This window comes from Trachinotus anak, unplaced genomic scaffold (assembly GCF_046630095.1).
Source record: "Trachinotus anak isolate AG129_WGS33_773 ecotype Australia unplaced genomic scaffold, CSIRO_AGI_Tana_v1 ptg000048l, whole genome shotgun sequence".
NCBI classification, from domain to species: domain Eukaryota; kingdom Metazoa; phylum Chordata; class Actinopteri; order Carangiformes; family Carangidae; genus Trachinotus; species Trachinotus anak.
In genome coordinates, this window is record NW_027273899.1 from 462396 (window position 1) to 478436 (window position 16041).

Consider the following 16041-nt stretch of genomic DNA (forward strand, 5'->3'; position numbering starts at 1 on the left):
CAACCTCCAAATCCTACATTTTCCATAATGCAACTCATTTGTGTTCTTGTGTTCTTACTGTCTAGACCTCAGCTTAGAGGTCTAGACAGTAAGCAATAATCAGTAACCATTAATCTGTAATTAGTAATCAGTGTGTGTTTCAGGGAGGACAGACTCTTCACATTCAGGGTTCATCAGTTTAATCACATTAAATCATCACACAGTATTTACATGGATCAAACACTAATCATTCACATTGATCAGTCTGTAAAAACACTAATCATCATATTTCTATTGATCAGTCTGTAAAAACACTAATCATCATATTTATATTGATCAGTCTGTATAAAGACATCAAAGATTACTGAAATTGTAAGAAATGATAAATGACAGGATGATGTTTCAGATGGAGGAAGCTGGGGGGATACCCCCACACAGAAGTTTAAACAAAGATTACAGATGTGGTCAGGGGTCAGGGGTCAGGGATCAGGAGGGCTTTAGCCACCAGCTCAGTGTCGGTGTCCATCGTCACGAGTCTGATGACTTTTTTTCCTCTCTTGGTTCCAAAAAGAAAATACAGAACGAAGCAGATGACAGTGAACGTCACACAGAGAGCCCAGACAGCGGGGATGACTTCACCTGGCAACACCAAACACACCTGTCATCACCTGTGGGTTAAATACAATCAAGACTTTCACCACACACACACACCACTCACCTGGTCCAACAACAGGGGATTGAGCTGTGACAGTGACAGAGACAGAGACACTGCACTCATCACTGCCACAGTCTGTCTGAACTTTCATGGTGTAGTTTTCACTTCTCTTGACATTTGAGATGTTCAGTGACATTGCAGTGGGATTGTCCACTTTCCAGTTGTGATACGATATGTTGGTGTTTGTGTTACTGCAGGTTACATTCTCAACTTTACAGTTTGGATTATCCAGGTTGTAACGAACAGTACAGGTGATAGTCACAGTTCCTCCAGCCTTCACCTCCTCTGGTTCCTGACACTCTAGTATCACTGCTGCAGGAAGACAGAAAGTCCTGGTTCGTTAAGTGTCTACAGTTCATTAATGTTACGAACAGATTCAGTGACTAAATACCTTCATCTGAAGAGGCTCTGCTGTGGAGAACAGCAGCAGCACAGAGCAGAGACCAACACGTCCTCAGTCTGGACATCCTGGATCCTTCAGAGAGAGAGAGAGACAGGAGGTTAGAACTGAGGCCCCTGTGCTCCTCTAGTTAATGGTCTGTGGCTCTATGAGCTGATCACAGTTCTCGTCCCAGCTGTTTTCTCTGATGAAGATGAAGATGAAGGTCTGATACAATGAGACCACGTTGATATGGTGCAGACAGTTCAGAGTTCAGACAGAGACCGACTGTTGACCCTGAAGCCAGAGCTTCACAGACCATGGAAGTGACACAGAAACACTGGACTACTTCACCTGGTGCTCACTTGTCAGTCTCTGAACAGCCAAGAGAAAAACATGTAGGTCATGTATGACCATCATGTTAAACAGCTGTATCATGTGACTGCAGGTAAACTGTCCGTGATCATTGTTGTCATGATTAACTGCAGGTGAGTCTGATGGAGCTCATCAGGTGTCATGTGACCTCTCTTATTGTAAAGGGCTATTTTTTTTTTTAATTGTGAACTTTAGATGACAAAGTATCTGTTTTCTCTTCCATCAGCATCTTATAAACTCACTGTCTCAGTAAAAGCAGATGTGTTGTGAGTCCTTCTTTTACCCCATCAGAGGCAGATATTGTTCTTTACCCCAGAGTTAGTAATAATTCTACAACTGACTATTTGGATTAACTGGTAAATCTCCTCTATTCAGATTAAGATTTTACATACATCATACATACACATGAAGAACATTGCTAAGGTTAAACCAGTCGTTGCTCCTGTACAATGTCTGTGTTCTACTGGGTTCTACAGGTTCTGTGCAAAGATACTGGAGTAGTTCTTAAAAATCATTCTGAGCAAATAAACAAACACGTGTACTTAGCTGTGATGCTGATTTTCAGTCACTATCAGCAGTAAGTTTGGAGCTACAACAGACACAGACACACACACACTCACACACCTGCACCTGAAAGAGACCTGTTGAGATCACTGCAATAGAAGTGTTTGTTTGAATCAATGTTTCCTGCTGAAACAGAAGCAGAACAGATGAGTGAACAGGACCTACCTCACGCTGCTTCCTCCTGAGGACAGAGATGAAGGAGAGTGACAGAGGATCCTGGTCTAACTTACCTTGTTTCTTTGGGGATTCCCAAAGAGGTGTGGTGAACACCTGCACAGGTGAAGCGACTGAATGGATTGAGGAAAAGTGAAAGAAAGAAAGGCGGGACAAGGCGGAGAGATATGCTCCAGACAGAGTGAAAGATCAAAGTTCAGTGTTTATATAAGCATACACAGTCAGTCAGTAGTTTATTAGCACCTCGTTAACGCTAACACAGTCTGAAATGAAAATGAAAAATGATCATGAAGTTGAATCAACATCTCCAAAGTAATTTCAATAACAACAATATATTAGTGACTGATTGATTGACTGCTCTGTATCAGTTTTAGTGTCAGGTGTTCCTAATAAACCGCAGATACCTGTGATCACGTGACAGCAACAGACAGTCAGACAGAAGAGGACAGGTGAGAGGTCAGCCAGGTGACGACCAATGACAACTCTTTCCATTATTGTGAAATGTTATTTGAGTGAAGTGTTTTATTGTGGTAGGTTTCCTGCAGGAAGTCACAGTTTTCACATGAATGTTTCCTTATGAACACATGAAGAACAGGAGGCTGTTCAGTGAGCGACATGAACATGTTTGATAAAACAAAGTGATAATAAACAAAATCATCTTGTACCATTAAAATAACGACTCTGCACTGGGACGGATTAACCCGCCACTCTCTGACCTTTGACCTCCAGGGTCATACAGAACTTTCCACTGACTGACTGTTGCATAGCTGAACACAGAGGAAGAGTGGAGACGACAACACAGTAAAACCTGTCCACAGTTCAACCATCATCATCCTCACACTCTTCATTGGTCTTCACACTTGCTCCAGATTTCCTGATTTCTGGCCAATCAGACGACTCTGTACCTAATTTATTTGATCAGTCATTTTCAGAGCAGCGTAGTGACATCGCTGCTGCAGTCTGTTATTCTGGACTCTGGACCCGAGTTCTCTGCATACAGACGTCGCCCCCCTGTGGTCAGATGAAGCACTGCACCAGTCCCTCCCCTCAACGTGTCCCTCGAGGAGGCAGCAGGATCCAGGAGATGGTCCGAGCAGAATCAGGACCGAGCAGAGGCGGTCCTCATCCAACCCCTGTGTCTCAGCAGTAATCACCACTGCATGTGGGGGGGCTGACCGTGGCCCTGACCCTGGTTTCTGTACTGGGTGTGCAGCAGCATGCTGGCCTGTGGGGAGTCCTGGCCCTGCAGCCAGTCCTGATACAGGGTCTGCAGGGCAGGGTTGACCTCAGGGAGGCGGACCGGCAGGCTGCTGTAGGTGTCCTCCATCTGCTGGACCAGGGCTTTATCCACCCGTCCTCCCACCTCGCTCTCCGCCTGACCACGGCCACTCAAGCACCCTGATTAGACGGATGGGGGGGGGGGGGGGGGGGGTTACATCAGCTGAGCAGAACTACATGTTTCAGGACTGACACAGTGAAGTTAAAACAGTGCGTTACCTCCTGGGCAGGACAGGACCTCCACCAGCTGGTATGGCACACGACCCTTCCTCATCCGGTGGACCAGGGTCTGGATGTTCCTGAAACCATAGACGGCAGCAAACTGCAGCAGAGTCTCTCCGTCCCGCTCCAGGGTCACTTCCTGGAAGTCTCGGTTCCTGTGAAACAGCAACAGGAAGACAGCATTCACACACTGAGGCTCAGAGACGACCATCAGAGACGAACTGTCCTTCACAGGACCAGAACCAGGTGCGTCTCACCTGAGGGTCTTGTATGTGATCTCATGGACCTCCAGACCAAACAGCTCTTTGGCAGCGTGTTTGAACACGTGTTCCAGGAAACCTTCAGATCCTCGGCCCTCATGCCTCGCCAGTGCCGTGTCTCCCGCCTCTCCAAGCCTGCAGTCACCATGACAACTACTCTGACAACAACGCAGCCAGTTTTTCTAATCAATATTCAATATTGAATCAACTGGATCGACTGTGAACAGATCAGCTCAGGAGGAGGAGTTATCAGTTACACTGTCCTGAAGACAGTCAAAGCAGACAGACCCGGTCTGGATCAGTCTGGATCAGTCTGATCCTGATCCAGACTGATCCAGACTGATCCAGACCGGGTCAGTCTATGTGAGGTGACAAACAGAAGAAACCTGGTTCCTCTACTCACACTTGATCCAGTGGAACAGAGTCCAGGTCCTGCAGTGAGACCTTCTTCTGCTCCATCAGGTGATAGATCTCCCCTGAAACATCCAATGTCAGTGTTACATTTACTACCAGAAGAATGGGGGGGGCAGGAGGGGGATCAGGAGGAGGAAGAGGAGGAGAGGAAGGAGGAGGAGGGGGATGAGCAGCAGTGTATGAGACAGACAGGTCCTAACCTGAGGTGAGGACACAGTCCACGTCTCTGGTGTCCAGCAGGCTGTTGCAGAACTCCTCTCTGACAGCCTCCAGCTTCTTATCGAAGCAGGGAGCCACCACCACATGGTAGACCTGGTCTGGATTCAGCTTCTGTGGGAGACGGAGGCGGAGGAGGAGGAGGAGATGAAGAAACGACTTAATGAGGCAGGACGTGTAGAACGACTGTGAAGACTCGTGCAGTAGCTTCTACAGTCAGACCAGCTGTGACAGACAAACCTCCGCCTCTTTATCTAGACCACATCCGACCTCTGACCTCCGACTGGTTTCTGTGGAGGATCTGTGTGACTCTGCTTCGTCTCAGTGATGAACTACAACTGAAACTGGTTCAGAGCGAGTTCAGATAAAACTGGACCAGGCTGAACGACACACTGACCTTTGACCTTTAATAACCTCAGAGTGTGTTGAATCACCTTCACTGTCTGATAAACAGATTAAACTATTACCAAACTGCCGATCACTGATCAATGTGTTCATTAATGAATTAATATCTGACTCAAATTCTGATCAACCACAGACCAGAGACCACACAGACCCTCCACCAAAACCTAAACCAGGTCTGAGTAAACCAGGTTTTAGTTCAACCATTACTGCATTATTAGCAGGGGCAGTTACACCTCGGCAGGAACAGTTACACCTTGGCAGGGGCAGGTACACCTCAGTAGGGGAAGTTACATCTCAGTAGAGGTAGTTACACCTCAGCAGGGGAAGTTACACAGCTTTGACCTTTGACCTCTCCACTCAGTCACAGAACAGCCATAATACTTTGTGATGTCATCACTTTGTGTCTGATACACACAACTTACAGTGTTTGTTGTTTTTATTGGCTCCACCTACTTCATCAGAAACATCACTGACAGGTTAACTGGTAAGTAGTTAACTTACCTGTTAACTAGTCCCACTCACCTGCTGCGTACAGAAGAAGTCTTTGACCAGACAGCCCATGATCTGCTGAGGAGACCTGGCTGTGCAGATATGAGGGGTCACCAGACTGCCCAGGACCCGCTCTGAGTACCGGATCCACCCTGTCCACACACACACACACACACACACACAGGTGTTAGTAAAGTAATCTTACTGCTGCAGCAGAGACAGACCCTGTTGATGACTCTCATGTGCAGACACCGGTGCCCCTCCCTGACCCACTGACCCCTCCCACCTTATCTCTGATGAGGGTGTGGTTACAGCAGAGTCTATCTGTCTTCTCCAGCTCCTCTCTGATATCACCAGACCGGGCTCTGTCTCCCTGATGATGAACTAACTGTTCAGTTGGGTGTGGGGGGTCATGGTGGAGGAGGGGAGGTTTACCTGGGCAGGAGGAGGTGAACATGGGCAGGGCGTGGGGGTCGTGGTGCCTCCTGCGGTACCTCTGAACAAACTCCTTCTGGCTCTCGATGATACTGAATCCTGCTGCCAGACTGGTGTCAAACACAAACTGGACTCCTGCAGAACAACATCCAGAGAGCAGAGGCTGAGTGAGGCTGACCAGACACACACAGCGCGGAGGTCACGATCCCTCAGGACACGATGTGAACGAAATGAGAATCAATGAACACTGAGCTCAGCCTGTCTCTAGTGACTGCTGAGGAGCACACAGGGAGACCAGAACCAGAACCTCCTCTGTGGCCCTCACACTGATCCAGATCAGACTCGGACGTGACCGTGAATGCAGCAGCTCACCCAAACTCTTCAGGAAGCCACACAGCCTGAGGGCGGCGGCGCTCACGTCCATACCCAACTTCACAGCGAAGAAAGGCAGCGACTGTGGACAAACTGAGGCAACCAGCACCTTGTGCTTCGACACGTCACACCTCTGAGAGGACAGACACACAATGTACACAACACAGAGTGAGCTCCTGTGTCATACAGCGCACAACAAGACCAGAGGGCGGCTGGTTGTGTAGTGAACCTTATTGTTGTCCAGGACCCGCTCCACTTCCTCCAGGCTCTGCTGAGATATCTTCAGGCTCTCCTCCTCTGACAGACAGCCGTCACAGGACAGACAGGCACTCAGCAACACCTGGGGCCCTTCACTCACCTGAGGGGACAAGAGGACAGGTGAGTCACACGGCTCCTCACATCACAACTGAGATATCCTGACGTTCAGTCCCAGAGTGTGTAGGATGTTTTCTTAAACCCTCCACACCTGGTTAAAGCTCACATCTTTTCAACTCCACAGGTACAGTATAGGTTTTCTGTCATAAAATGTGTGTGTGATGACATCATCAGGGTTTATTTTTATTTTATTTATTTTATTTATATTTTATTTTGCCCATCCAGAGCCATAAACTTCATACACCTGCTCACAGGTGAAGTACTCTTCCTCATGACTCACAGGTGAAACACTTTCCTTGATCTCCAGTTCTGAAGTGAACAGTTACCTGTCCATTGACTTCCTGTCTCTCCGGCTGTGAGGCGGCTCCTTCATCGCTCTGTTTCTTGTTGCACTGTGAGCAGATTGATAATCAATTAAAAAGTTTTTCTGATCCAGGATCAATAAGAGAAAAGACAGATGTCAGATCCATAGTTTCACCTGTTTGGTGCAGTTCTCACACTTCTCCTTCCGCTTTCCTACGTTGACCTCTGACATCTTCCTCTGTGGTTCTCTGTAAGGTAGTGATGAGATGTCTGTTATGTACATGTGCAGACAGCAGCAGCCTCCAGGTGCAGATCACCAGCCTCTGCAGCAGTGACGTGATGAGCCTGCTCCACCCATCAGAAACACAACAGCCTGATGATGATGATGATGATGATGGGAAACTTACACTGCACACAAACCAGTATCCTGTCATTAACACTGGCTCAGGTTAATTACAGACACAGAGCTAACACAAACAGATCCCCCAGATCCTGGTTCAGGTCTGGACTGAGGCTGTGATCACATGAAAACCACATTTATACTGAATCAACAACATTCCAGCCTGTGATGATAAACTGAGCTGAATTATTTACTGTGGAGTCACAGTGTCAGAAACTGTGGGATAAACACAGCAACATGATTATTAACCGGTTCAAAATATGCTCCAGTTTAAAGGCCTGGTGCTGAATAATGACTGTCATGACTGTAGTGTAATGTAATGTAATGTGATGTGATGCAATGGCCTTGCCTGTGTGTCTGTGTGTTGTTGTACAAGGTAAATCCGGGGTAACTCACCGGACGGTTTCTGATCCTCTGCTCTCAGACAAAGACGAAGAGGAGCTGCAGAGGACACAGCCGCTGCGGAGGACCGGAGGACCGGAGGACCGGAGGACCGCAGGACCGACACCAGCAGGTGAACTCAGCCGACTCTCCGCTTCGCTCAGGTCCAGTCGTCTGTGGACGGCGCCACCACCGACATCCAGCTGTGGGGTTATTTCACCAGAGACCACAGCCGCTAACGTTCATGCCACTGTTGCCTAAATACGTCCGACTCCATTGTACACCCCGGCGCGTCCTGAGCGCATGCGCTGACGGAGCGGTCAAAATAATGGACAAGCTGATCCTGTTCTGTACAAAACGGAAGAATCTTTGTGATGTTTTAAACGTTTCTCTCTGTTTTAGAGGAGAGGTTTGTGTAGTAAACTGAACACACCGACAGATACACCCCCTCTTTTAGATGCACATGTTTAGGCTTTTATTTTGAAGGCAGCGTGAAAAGAAACCCGTCCAATCGGCGCTGACTGATCCAGGAAGGAAGCGCCGCCCGCTCGGGCAGCGGCGGCGTGAGGAGCACTTCCCCATAGTTCACGGGCTGCGTGCACACGGATGCTGCTTTGTTTTATCTCGTTGGCGGGAATCTTCAGAAACGTTTCAGAGTGAAAGGTGAGTGTGAAGGTGAGATGAAGCTTCATGAACAGCTTCATCGAAATGCTCCAAGAACAGGTTCGTTTCTGACCGTTCGTGTTAACACAGCGACACCTGCCGGCCAGAAACAGGCAGAACACGGTCCCACCTCACGAGTTCAATGTCAGAGAAACCAGGGCTGTATTTTACTAATTATTTCAAAGGTAATCAACATGTTTCTACTCATCATTAACGTCCGACAGGTTCGGCTCAGGGGGTTTATCTGTAGTAGAGGAGCCACAGAACAATGATGGAAAACACGTTAAGTTTGCATTAAAAAGGACTTCAGGTGATTGTCGCTGATCTCAGAGAACAGACCGGACTCTAAAACCTCTCGATCGGCTGTGAAGGAGAAACTAACCCCCGTCTTTCCCAGTGTTACAGTGGATCCTCAAACTGGACAGTCACTGCGAGAAATGAGATCAAATGTGTTGTCTGTCGTTTCCTTGATGGATCCATCGTAACAGCCAGTCACTGTCTGTTTCTCTGGATGATCAAAGAGCTTTTTAATGTCCAGGTTTTAGCTGTGGGACTATTTCTTCATGTAGAAGACAGCTTTGATGGAAATGGAAGGATTGTGCTGAGTAACTGAGACATGGTTGAGGACAGACCGGCTGGATTAACCTGTTTGGGGGCCCTGGTTCTGGGTCCCTGTTCACTCCTGTTACTCCTGCTCTCTGCTGGGGCCCAGATTTGCTGTGTGGTAATTAAACACATTAATTTAGAAATATGCAACAGACAAACTGAAAATAATGAGGGTCTTACAACTACATGTACACACAGCTGAGCTGTGTCAAGACAGGACCTCACTGGAAATAACCTGTGCTCTTACTTCTAATGAAGGATCAATCAATCAATCAGTCAGTACAAAATGGATGAAAATGATCTTAGAAATGTCACAGTGTAGAAAACAGAAAACATTTCGACCTTTTATTGTGAAATGAACCAATCCAAGGTCTTGAGGTGTTTCTTCAGAACAAGTGATGTTAAACCTGTTATTGGCCATGAAGTTCTGGGGCCCAGGGACAGTTGCTCCAGCTGTTGGTTGGTAATCCAGATGTGTTACTGTTGATTGTTTAAACATCATTTCCTGTATTAGATTCAGGTGTCGTCAAGTATCTGGGCACCATGTGTCTACTTTAGTGAACTGGCCCTTTAAGGCAGGTGCATTGCGCTCAGGTAAAAGGAGCTTTTCGTACATGAAGTATATGACTGATATCCTTGCGTCTGCTCAGATGGGATACATGACAGTGGAGGAGCACAGCTCCACCCTGCTCCACCTGAGGAGATGCCCGGGCCTCCGCTCATGGTCTCTCCTGGTTGGTGAGTGTGTTTCTGTCATCGTGAACCAGCTCCTCTGCTCTGTCCTTGTGTCTCCTCCTAAGAAGCCTCTCGTTATTGCAGGTATCGTGTCTGTGGGGTTGGCGGCTGCATACTACAGCTCAGGTACACCGACTGAATCCAACGAGTCTGGTCTTTCTGGTCGTTCATCAACATCAACCTTCACATGTGCTCTTTGTTCTCTGTGGTGTGAACCCTGCAGACAGCCTCCTGTGGAAGCTCTTCTACGTGACTGGCTGTCTGTTCGTGGCCATGCAGAACATGGAGGAATGGGAGGACGCCGTGTTTGACAAAACTAAAAACCTGATTGAGCTCAAGACCATCAGCTTGTATGCTTCTGTGCTGACGCTGTGGAGGAAGGGGCAGGAGAAAAGTGAGTACTGCACAGTCAGAGTGTCTGATCCGAGATGTTAGAGTTCCATCTTCTGCTCCTCTCTCTCTCAGTCGTGTTGGACCTGACACAGCTGTGTGATATCTGCGTCCAAGAGGAGAGGGTGCGGTATTTGGGGAAGGGTTACCTGCTGATGCTGCGTTTGGCCGCAGGCTTCTCCTACCCCCTCACTCAGAGTGCCACACTGGGAGGACGCAGGTAGGTATCAGCACGATCACATCATGTATAGAGATGAGTCAGAGTGGACAGTAGACAAGTGGTATTGGTAGAACTAACGCGATAAGTTCAAGCTCCACACAGTCTAAAGGTGTGTGTGTGTGTGCATACTGTAAACTTCCTCCTCAGATCAGCTGCTGATGTAAAACTACACTGAGATGATTTTTGGTTCATTTCAGTTAAAACAGAAGAAAAGTGTTTGAGTCTTAAGTTTTTCAGATTCAGTGAAACAAACATCATCTGATCAAACATAATCTGATCTGTCAGGAGTCATGAGATGAACCTGTTTATCTTCCATACGTTCAGATTCACACCATCAGCCTGGATAACCGACTGTTATTCACATCACCATCAGTGAGGTGTCTCTGGTCACATGACTGAGAGGAGTCAGTGTGTCATGTTCTGTGGTCTCAGCTGTATCTCTCTTCCTGTCAGTGACGTGGAGGCCGTGGCGGCACTGCTGAAGCGTTTCTTGGAGCTGGAGGAGAAGCAGCGCAGGCAGCAGGAGGAAGAGTACGGAGGGGAGGAAGACTCTCTGGACAACAGCAGTGATTCAAATGATGAAGCTGATGAACTCTGAGTCTAACTCTGTGGCTGTGGGTGGATTGAGTTGGGGGCATTATGGCATCACTAAGGGGCTGTTGTTTAGTGGGGCCTTCATTCCATGTTAGACTGTAAGCATGTGCATGTAACACTGAGGGTGTCGGCTTTTTAAATGGCTCCTTACACAGTTTATTTCTGTTTGTGTCTGAGTTAAGGTTAAAGCAGCTGACAGCAAAAAGTTTTTTATTTTCATGTAAACCAGGGTGAGAAATGTTCCTCATGCAGACTTGAAGAAGACGTCTCCTGTCACTCATCACGTCTAATGACTGTTTGAGGATTCACTCCACACACATTCACTGTGCCTCCTACTGAGCTAATAACTGTTTATGTGGAAGTCAGAGCTGTTCCCACAGCTCTCTGGACCCCCCAGCTCACAGGCTCCTGCTGGAACCTGACGACAGTAAACTGTGAGGACGAGCTCAGCTCCGACGATGATGTGTGAAATATTCAGCTGCTCTGTCTTTAACATGTTTGTGAACCAAAGACTGAATCTCAGGAAAACAACAGTTTCTTCTCTGGACTGAATCAGGCTGATGACGAAAAAAATGTTTCTTTAACTGTTGATTTTATTTTCTCTGTTGATTTTCATACATGTAAAAGAATTATATAAAAGTGACGTGTACATGAACCAAGTCTGTTAATCACGCTCCTTCTGTTCTGAGCAACAATCAGCTGTTAGTTCAACAATCACTGAATCAACATGGATTCAAATGAGAGAGATGAATGAATGAATGAGTGAGTTTGAGTCTACGGCACCATCTCCTGCACACAGGCCATGACGTCCTCTGTGATCCTCTGCAGAGGAGTCAGCACCGGGCTGACGTGCTCCTCTATCCACTCCTGAGCCGAGGACTCTGGGTAAAGACGAACCATCTCCTCCTTCACCGCCTCCACCTTCTGCTGCAGCGTGGTCACGTACCTGAGGACAGGTGAGCAGCAGGAGGGTCAGACACAGGGTGAGAGGGTGACAGAGAGAGAGGGTGACAAAGTGAGTGAGAAGGTGAGTGGGTAAGAGAGTGACAGGGTGAGGAAGCGACTGATGTTTCTCAAATAATGTTTGCCCTGTTAGCTTAGCATTTTAGGATGCTTACATTTGCTAATTAGCATGAACCAAAAAGGGCAGCTGAGGCTGATGAACAATATCTAAACCAGGTTAAAACATCTGTATTAATTGATCAGATTTTTATTGACAGATAAAAACTGATCAGCTGCTGAGACAATACTCAGATCCTGAAATATCAGACACATTTCAGCTGTATTCTCTGAATAATGTCTCCACACAGACTTTACCCAAACACTCATTGATCACAACAGTGTCTTACGCTGAGGCTTGGCTGTGAATCGTCATGGTGATGAGGGGGGTCACCATCCTCCTCTGTCGCTGGTAGGGACTGAACCAACCTCTCACGACCCTGCAGTAGAAACACACCGATCAGCTGTTCTGCTACACCACTGCACAGATCAGTGACATCATCAGTGATGTCAGCCTACAGGAACATTTGACACTTTGTTGCTGAGCAGGTCCTGGTCTACAGGAAGTCCCTGTGCTTGTATGACACAGCCCACAGACTTGCTGTTTACCCTATTGCCTGTCTCTATGCTAAGCTAAGCTAACTTCCGACTGGTGTCAGGTGAACTAGCAGAATGTTCCTCTGAGGTAGAGGAGACATTTGAGATGAAGATTTAACTCACATGCTGTTTTCAAAAAAGCGGATGTGCTCAGAGTTGAGCAGAGCGTTCAGCTCCACGATGAGCTCAGCCAGCCTCCGTCCTGGAAACAGCGACTCCTCTGCAGAGCTCCTGCAGGAGGAAAACCAACAGGTACTCGAATGCCGCACAGTGACGGAGCCGTGGATCAGACAGTACCAGACCTCACCTCTCCATGGCCTCCACCTCCACCGACGACACCCCCAGCCTCTCAGAGACTCTGCTCTGAGCCTCAGCACTCAGCCCACCGTGGAGCAGCGTCTGCAGACAGGCTGCGAGGGACGGGAGCGCCACCGGCATCAGCTCACACAGCACCGACAGGTGGTCGTACCTGATGGGGACAGGACCGGAGCTCAGACCTGGACTGGACCTGATCAATTGAGGTGTGACATCACCCAGAGGAGGCAGGTACAGTCCTGTCTGTGGACAGGTGCTAAATAGCTCTCACCTGTTCATCTATGTGAATGGATTGAGGGTGAGAGGGGAGGCTGTTCTTTCCCCCCTGTGTTCTTACCTGTGTGTTCTTACCTGAGTGTTCTTACCTCTGTGGTCAGCTCTGTCCAACACATCCACAGTTTATACACAACAGAAATATTTACACACATACATAGTCAACACAATAATGTGTTAAAACCTGTCAGTGTAGACGACACCTGTTGAGTTCTCACCTCTGCCAGCCTGTGAGGGCGATGCCCTTCAGGTTCACACCAGCAGGTAGAGAAGCCGCCACCTTCAGCCACTGCACATGGTTGTCCAGGTGTCTCTGTGTACTGGGCACACAGGTGTGAACATTGGTGGAGCCTTTAAAGGAGCTGGCAGCCCACAGCTGCAACAGCCCGGCTCTGTGGTACTTCTCCAGCAGAGACACTGTTGGACACAGACTCATCAGACATCACGAAGCCCAGTGTTCAACACCAGAGAACACGGTTCCTACCTGTTCTGTCCACATCCAGATCAGGGGTGTAGTCCCACAACATGGGCTGGACGAGTCCCACGAGACCACTGTCTGTTTAACAGAAGTAATTCAAATTCATTAAAACAAGGTGATATTATCTTTGTCCGCACAAATGAACAATAATAATCCTGTTGTTGCGTCTATGCTGTTATTATCCACTTATCTGCTACTGCAAAACCCTGTACCACAGTCACACTGAAGCACTGAAATTTCAGGGAAAGAACCAATGCTCCAGTGCAGCGAGTGACTCACTGTTGTTTTACATACTGATGAATAAGTTTTACTTTTGTTTAACTGAAGCTAATGTTAACTGGATTTACATAGTGTTTGTAGCTTCTCATTAAATCATTTTCGTTTTGTGTGTAAAACCCTAATTGTGTTGTAACTACAGTTGTCAGTTAAATGTAGAGGAGTAATTTATAATAATATAATCAGTAGTATAATAAGTATGAAGCAGCATAAAGTGAAAATCCTCAGGTAAAGTACAAACACTTTAAAAAGTTCCTTCATCAGGACATTCATGTCACATGATCAGAATTAATGTCTTCTGAGGAGCTGAAGCTGTTTCCTTGATGCTGAGAGCGAAGACTCTGACATCATCAGCTGACTCTCCAGGTACGTCTTTGTTACCTGGGTTTAAAGCTGCAGTAACACCTGTGTTAGTGTGACCTACCTGCATTTGTTCCTCACCTTTCAGAGTGTCCTGGCTCATGCCTCTCATCATGTCATCCCACATGATGATGGTCATTTGAGGCCATGCCTCCTTGATGGCCTTAGTGACCTTGGTCACATGACTCAGGAAAAGCTGCTCCACTGTGCGTCCAGGTGTAGCCAACCATAGCTTTGACTCCTCGCCCTCGCCAAGCATGTACACCTGAGGACGAGCACATGAGAGACCTGCTGATACCTGAGTGATGAAGTGATGAACACACCTGGTCAACAGGAGACTCATCCTCACCTCATCGGCTCCGATGTGCAGAGTGTTCACACCTGGATGCAGCTCCACCACCTGCCTCAGCATCTCCATAACCAGCCTCAGCCCCTCCTCTCTGTGAGGATTCAGGGTGCCCACACAGTGTGCCACCTCCCTGAGGCCCCACAGGGCCCGGTGCTTCAACACAAACTGACAGAGAAGACACAGATGGCAGGTCACAGACTGATGGTCCATCCCACACTGAACAGGGAGCAGGATGTCTGTCTCACCTCCATGTGACCAAATGTCTGCACCAGTGGGATGACCTCCATGGACTTAGACCTGGCAAACTCCTGCATAGATAATATTTCCTGTCGGCTGAAAACACACAGCACAGTAATGAGACTTCATGACACACCAGATGTGACCACAGCGTGAGCCGTCTGTCCCTCAGTGAGGATCATAATTTTATAATAATGATCAGGCAGATGAACAGTCAACCTGTACGCAGGCTGTGCTGTGGCCTGCAGCAGCTGCAGCTCCCCCTCATAAGGAAACATGTCCTCGTACTCCACCAGCAGACCCTCTGCTCCCAGCTCAGAGAACAGCTCGATCAGCTGAGGACATCAACACGTGGGTGGACAGCAAACAGGAAGTTCAGCAGTAACTCAGGTGTAAATGTGTCTCAGCAGGTCTTACCTTGTGCAGGTAGTCTGCTCTGGGAGGGGCACCTTTCAGGTCCAGGTGCACCAGCTTCTGTCCTTCAGGCCATGGGGGATACTGCATCTTGTCTCACTGTGGACACGAGCAGAGCCTCATGTTGACAGCAGCAGGTACAGGTGTGTGTCCATGTCTGACACTGAACAGATCAGTTTGTCTTACCAGGAGCGAGAGACCAGGTGGGACCCGGAAACAGGTGTCGAAGGCGGAACACGGGACTGAGGATGAGGCTGATGTACCGTGGTCACCTTTTTTCTTCTTCCTCGTTTTAATGGCGAAATGCAACCAGACGGAGCTTCACCTATCGCGGACTGATATCATCCTGATATCAGTCCAGTGTCTTGTAGATTAGTGGAGTTAAATTATGTTTTGTTTAGATTGTTTCTCATTTACATGTTCAGGCCAGATGAAACTTACGTGCTCCAGGGGTTACACGCGTCACAATTTCCTTGTTGATGTTTTCTAATGGTGGTTTTTGCACAGGAGACGATTCTCTCTGTCGATCCCAGTCGTTTCAATGCAAATAAAGAGTAGGCGATCGATTAGTTTAGTCTGAGCGGGAAGGGCAATGGATGGAAGAGAGCATGATACCCGCCGTAAGAGTTTAAAAGCACACACAGGATCTGAATATAGCTGTAGTCGAATTCAACGGGCCCAATAAAAACGTTGTTTTCTTTTCCGGAGAGCCAATGGGTGGGCCGTTAGTCATCCACCAGGAAGTGGAGAGCCAATGGGTGGGCCGTTAGTCATCCACCAGGAAGTGGAGAGCCAATGG

At 47.8% G+C, this 16041-nt stretch overlaps 3 protein-coding genes across 10 annotated transcripts; 1 reads left to right on the forward strand and 2 right to left on the reverse strand.

Annotated features, from left to right (window-relative positions):
• Window positions 1-162: 162 nt before the first annotated feature.
• narf (nuclear prelamin A recognition factor) lies at window positions 163-7900 on the reverse strand. Of its 4 annotated transcripts, none has more exons than XM_071473227.1 (15): window positions 7752-7900; window positions 7131-7203; window positions 6979-7044; window positions 6507-6635; window positions 6278-6410; window positions 5906-6040; window positions 5504-5622; window positions 4561-4690; window positions 4350-4422; window positions 3944-4081; window positions 3684-3841; window positions 2243-3584; window positions 1086-1169; window positions 698-1006; window positions 163-618 (listed from the first exon to the last, which is right to left on the reverse strand). In XM_071473227.1, the coding sequence occupies exons 2-12, from the start codon at window positions 7185-7187 to the stop codon at window positions 3337-3339; spliced, it is 1386 nt and encodes a 461-aa protein (XP_071329328.1). In that variant the 5' UTR covers window positions 7188-7203; window positions 7752-7900; the 3' UTR covers window positions 163-618; window positions 698-1006; window positions 1086-1169; window positions 2243-3336. The 4 variants fall into 4 exon arrangements, with proteins under 4 accessions (XP_071329328.1, XP_071329327.1, XP_071329326.1 ...); XM_071473226.1 differs by having other exon boundaries at window positions 3944-4099; XM_071473225.1 differs by having other exon boundaries at window positions 7131-7300; window positions 7752-7899.
• Window positions 6523-11599, forward strand: cybc1 (cytochrome b-245 chaperone 1). Of its 4 annotated transcripts, none has more exons than XM_071473241.1 (7): window positions 6523-6655; window positions 7780-7869; window positions 9656-9743; window positions 9825-9866; window positions 9964-10134; window positions 10206-10350; window positions 10804-11599. In XM_071473241.1, exons 3-7 carry the CDS (start codon window positions 9656-9658, stop codon window positions 10946-10948), a joined length of 591 nt encoding a protein of 196 aa, XP_071329342.1. In that variant the 5' UTR covers window positions 6523-6655; window positions 7780-7869; the 3' UTR covers window positions 10949-11599. The 4 variants fall into 4 exon arrangements, with proteins under 4 accessions (XP_071329342.1, XP_071329343.1, XP_071329340.1 ...); XM_071473239.1 differs by lacking the exon at window positions 6523-6655 and adding an exon at window positions 7335-7403; XM_071473242.1 differs by lacking the exons at window positions 6523-6655; window positions 10206-10350 and adding an exon at window positions 7251-7403.
• hexd (hexosaminidase d) lies at window positions 11520-15983 on the reverse strand. Of its 2 annotated transcripts, none has more exons than XM_071473229.1 (13): window positions 15684-15983; window positions 15429-15577; window positions 15246-15341; window positions 15048-15163; window positions 14837-14924; window positions 14592-14756; window positions 14324-14507; window positions 13613-13684; window positions 13347-13545; window positions 12848-13009; window positions 12664-12771; window positions 12294-12383; window positions 11520-11890 (listed from the first exon to the last, which is right to left on the reverse strand). In XM_071473229.1, the coding sequence occupies exons 3-13, from the start codon at window positions 15330-15332 to the stop codon at window positions 11719-11721; spliced, it is 1443 nt and encodes a 480-aa protein (XP_071329330.1). In that variant the 5' UTR covers window positions 15333-15341; window positions 15429-15577; window positions 15684-15983; the 3' UTR covers window positions 11520-11718. The 2 variants fall into 2 exon arrangements, with proteins under 2 accessions (XP_071329330.1, XP_071329329.1); XM_071473228.1 differs by having other exon boundaries at window positions 15660-15983.
• Window positions 15984-16041: the final 58 nt, after the last annotated feature.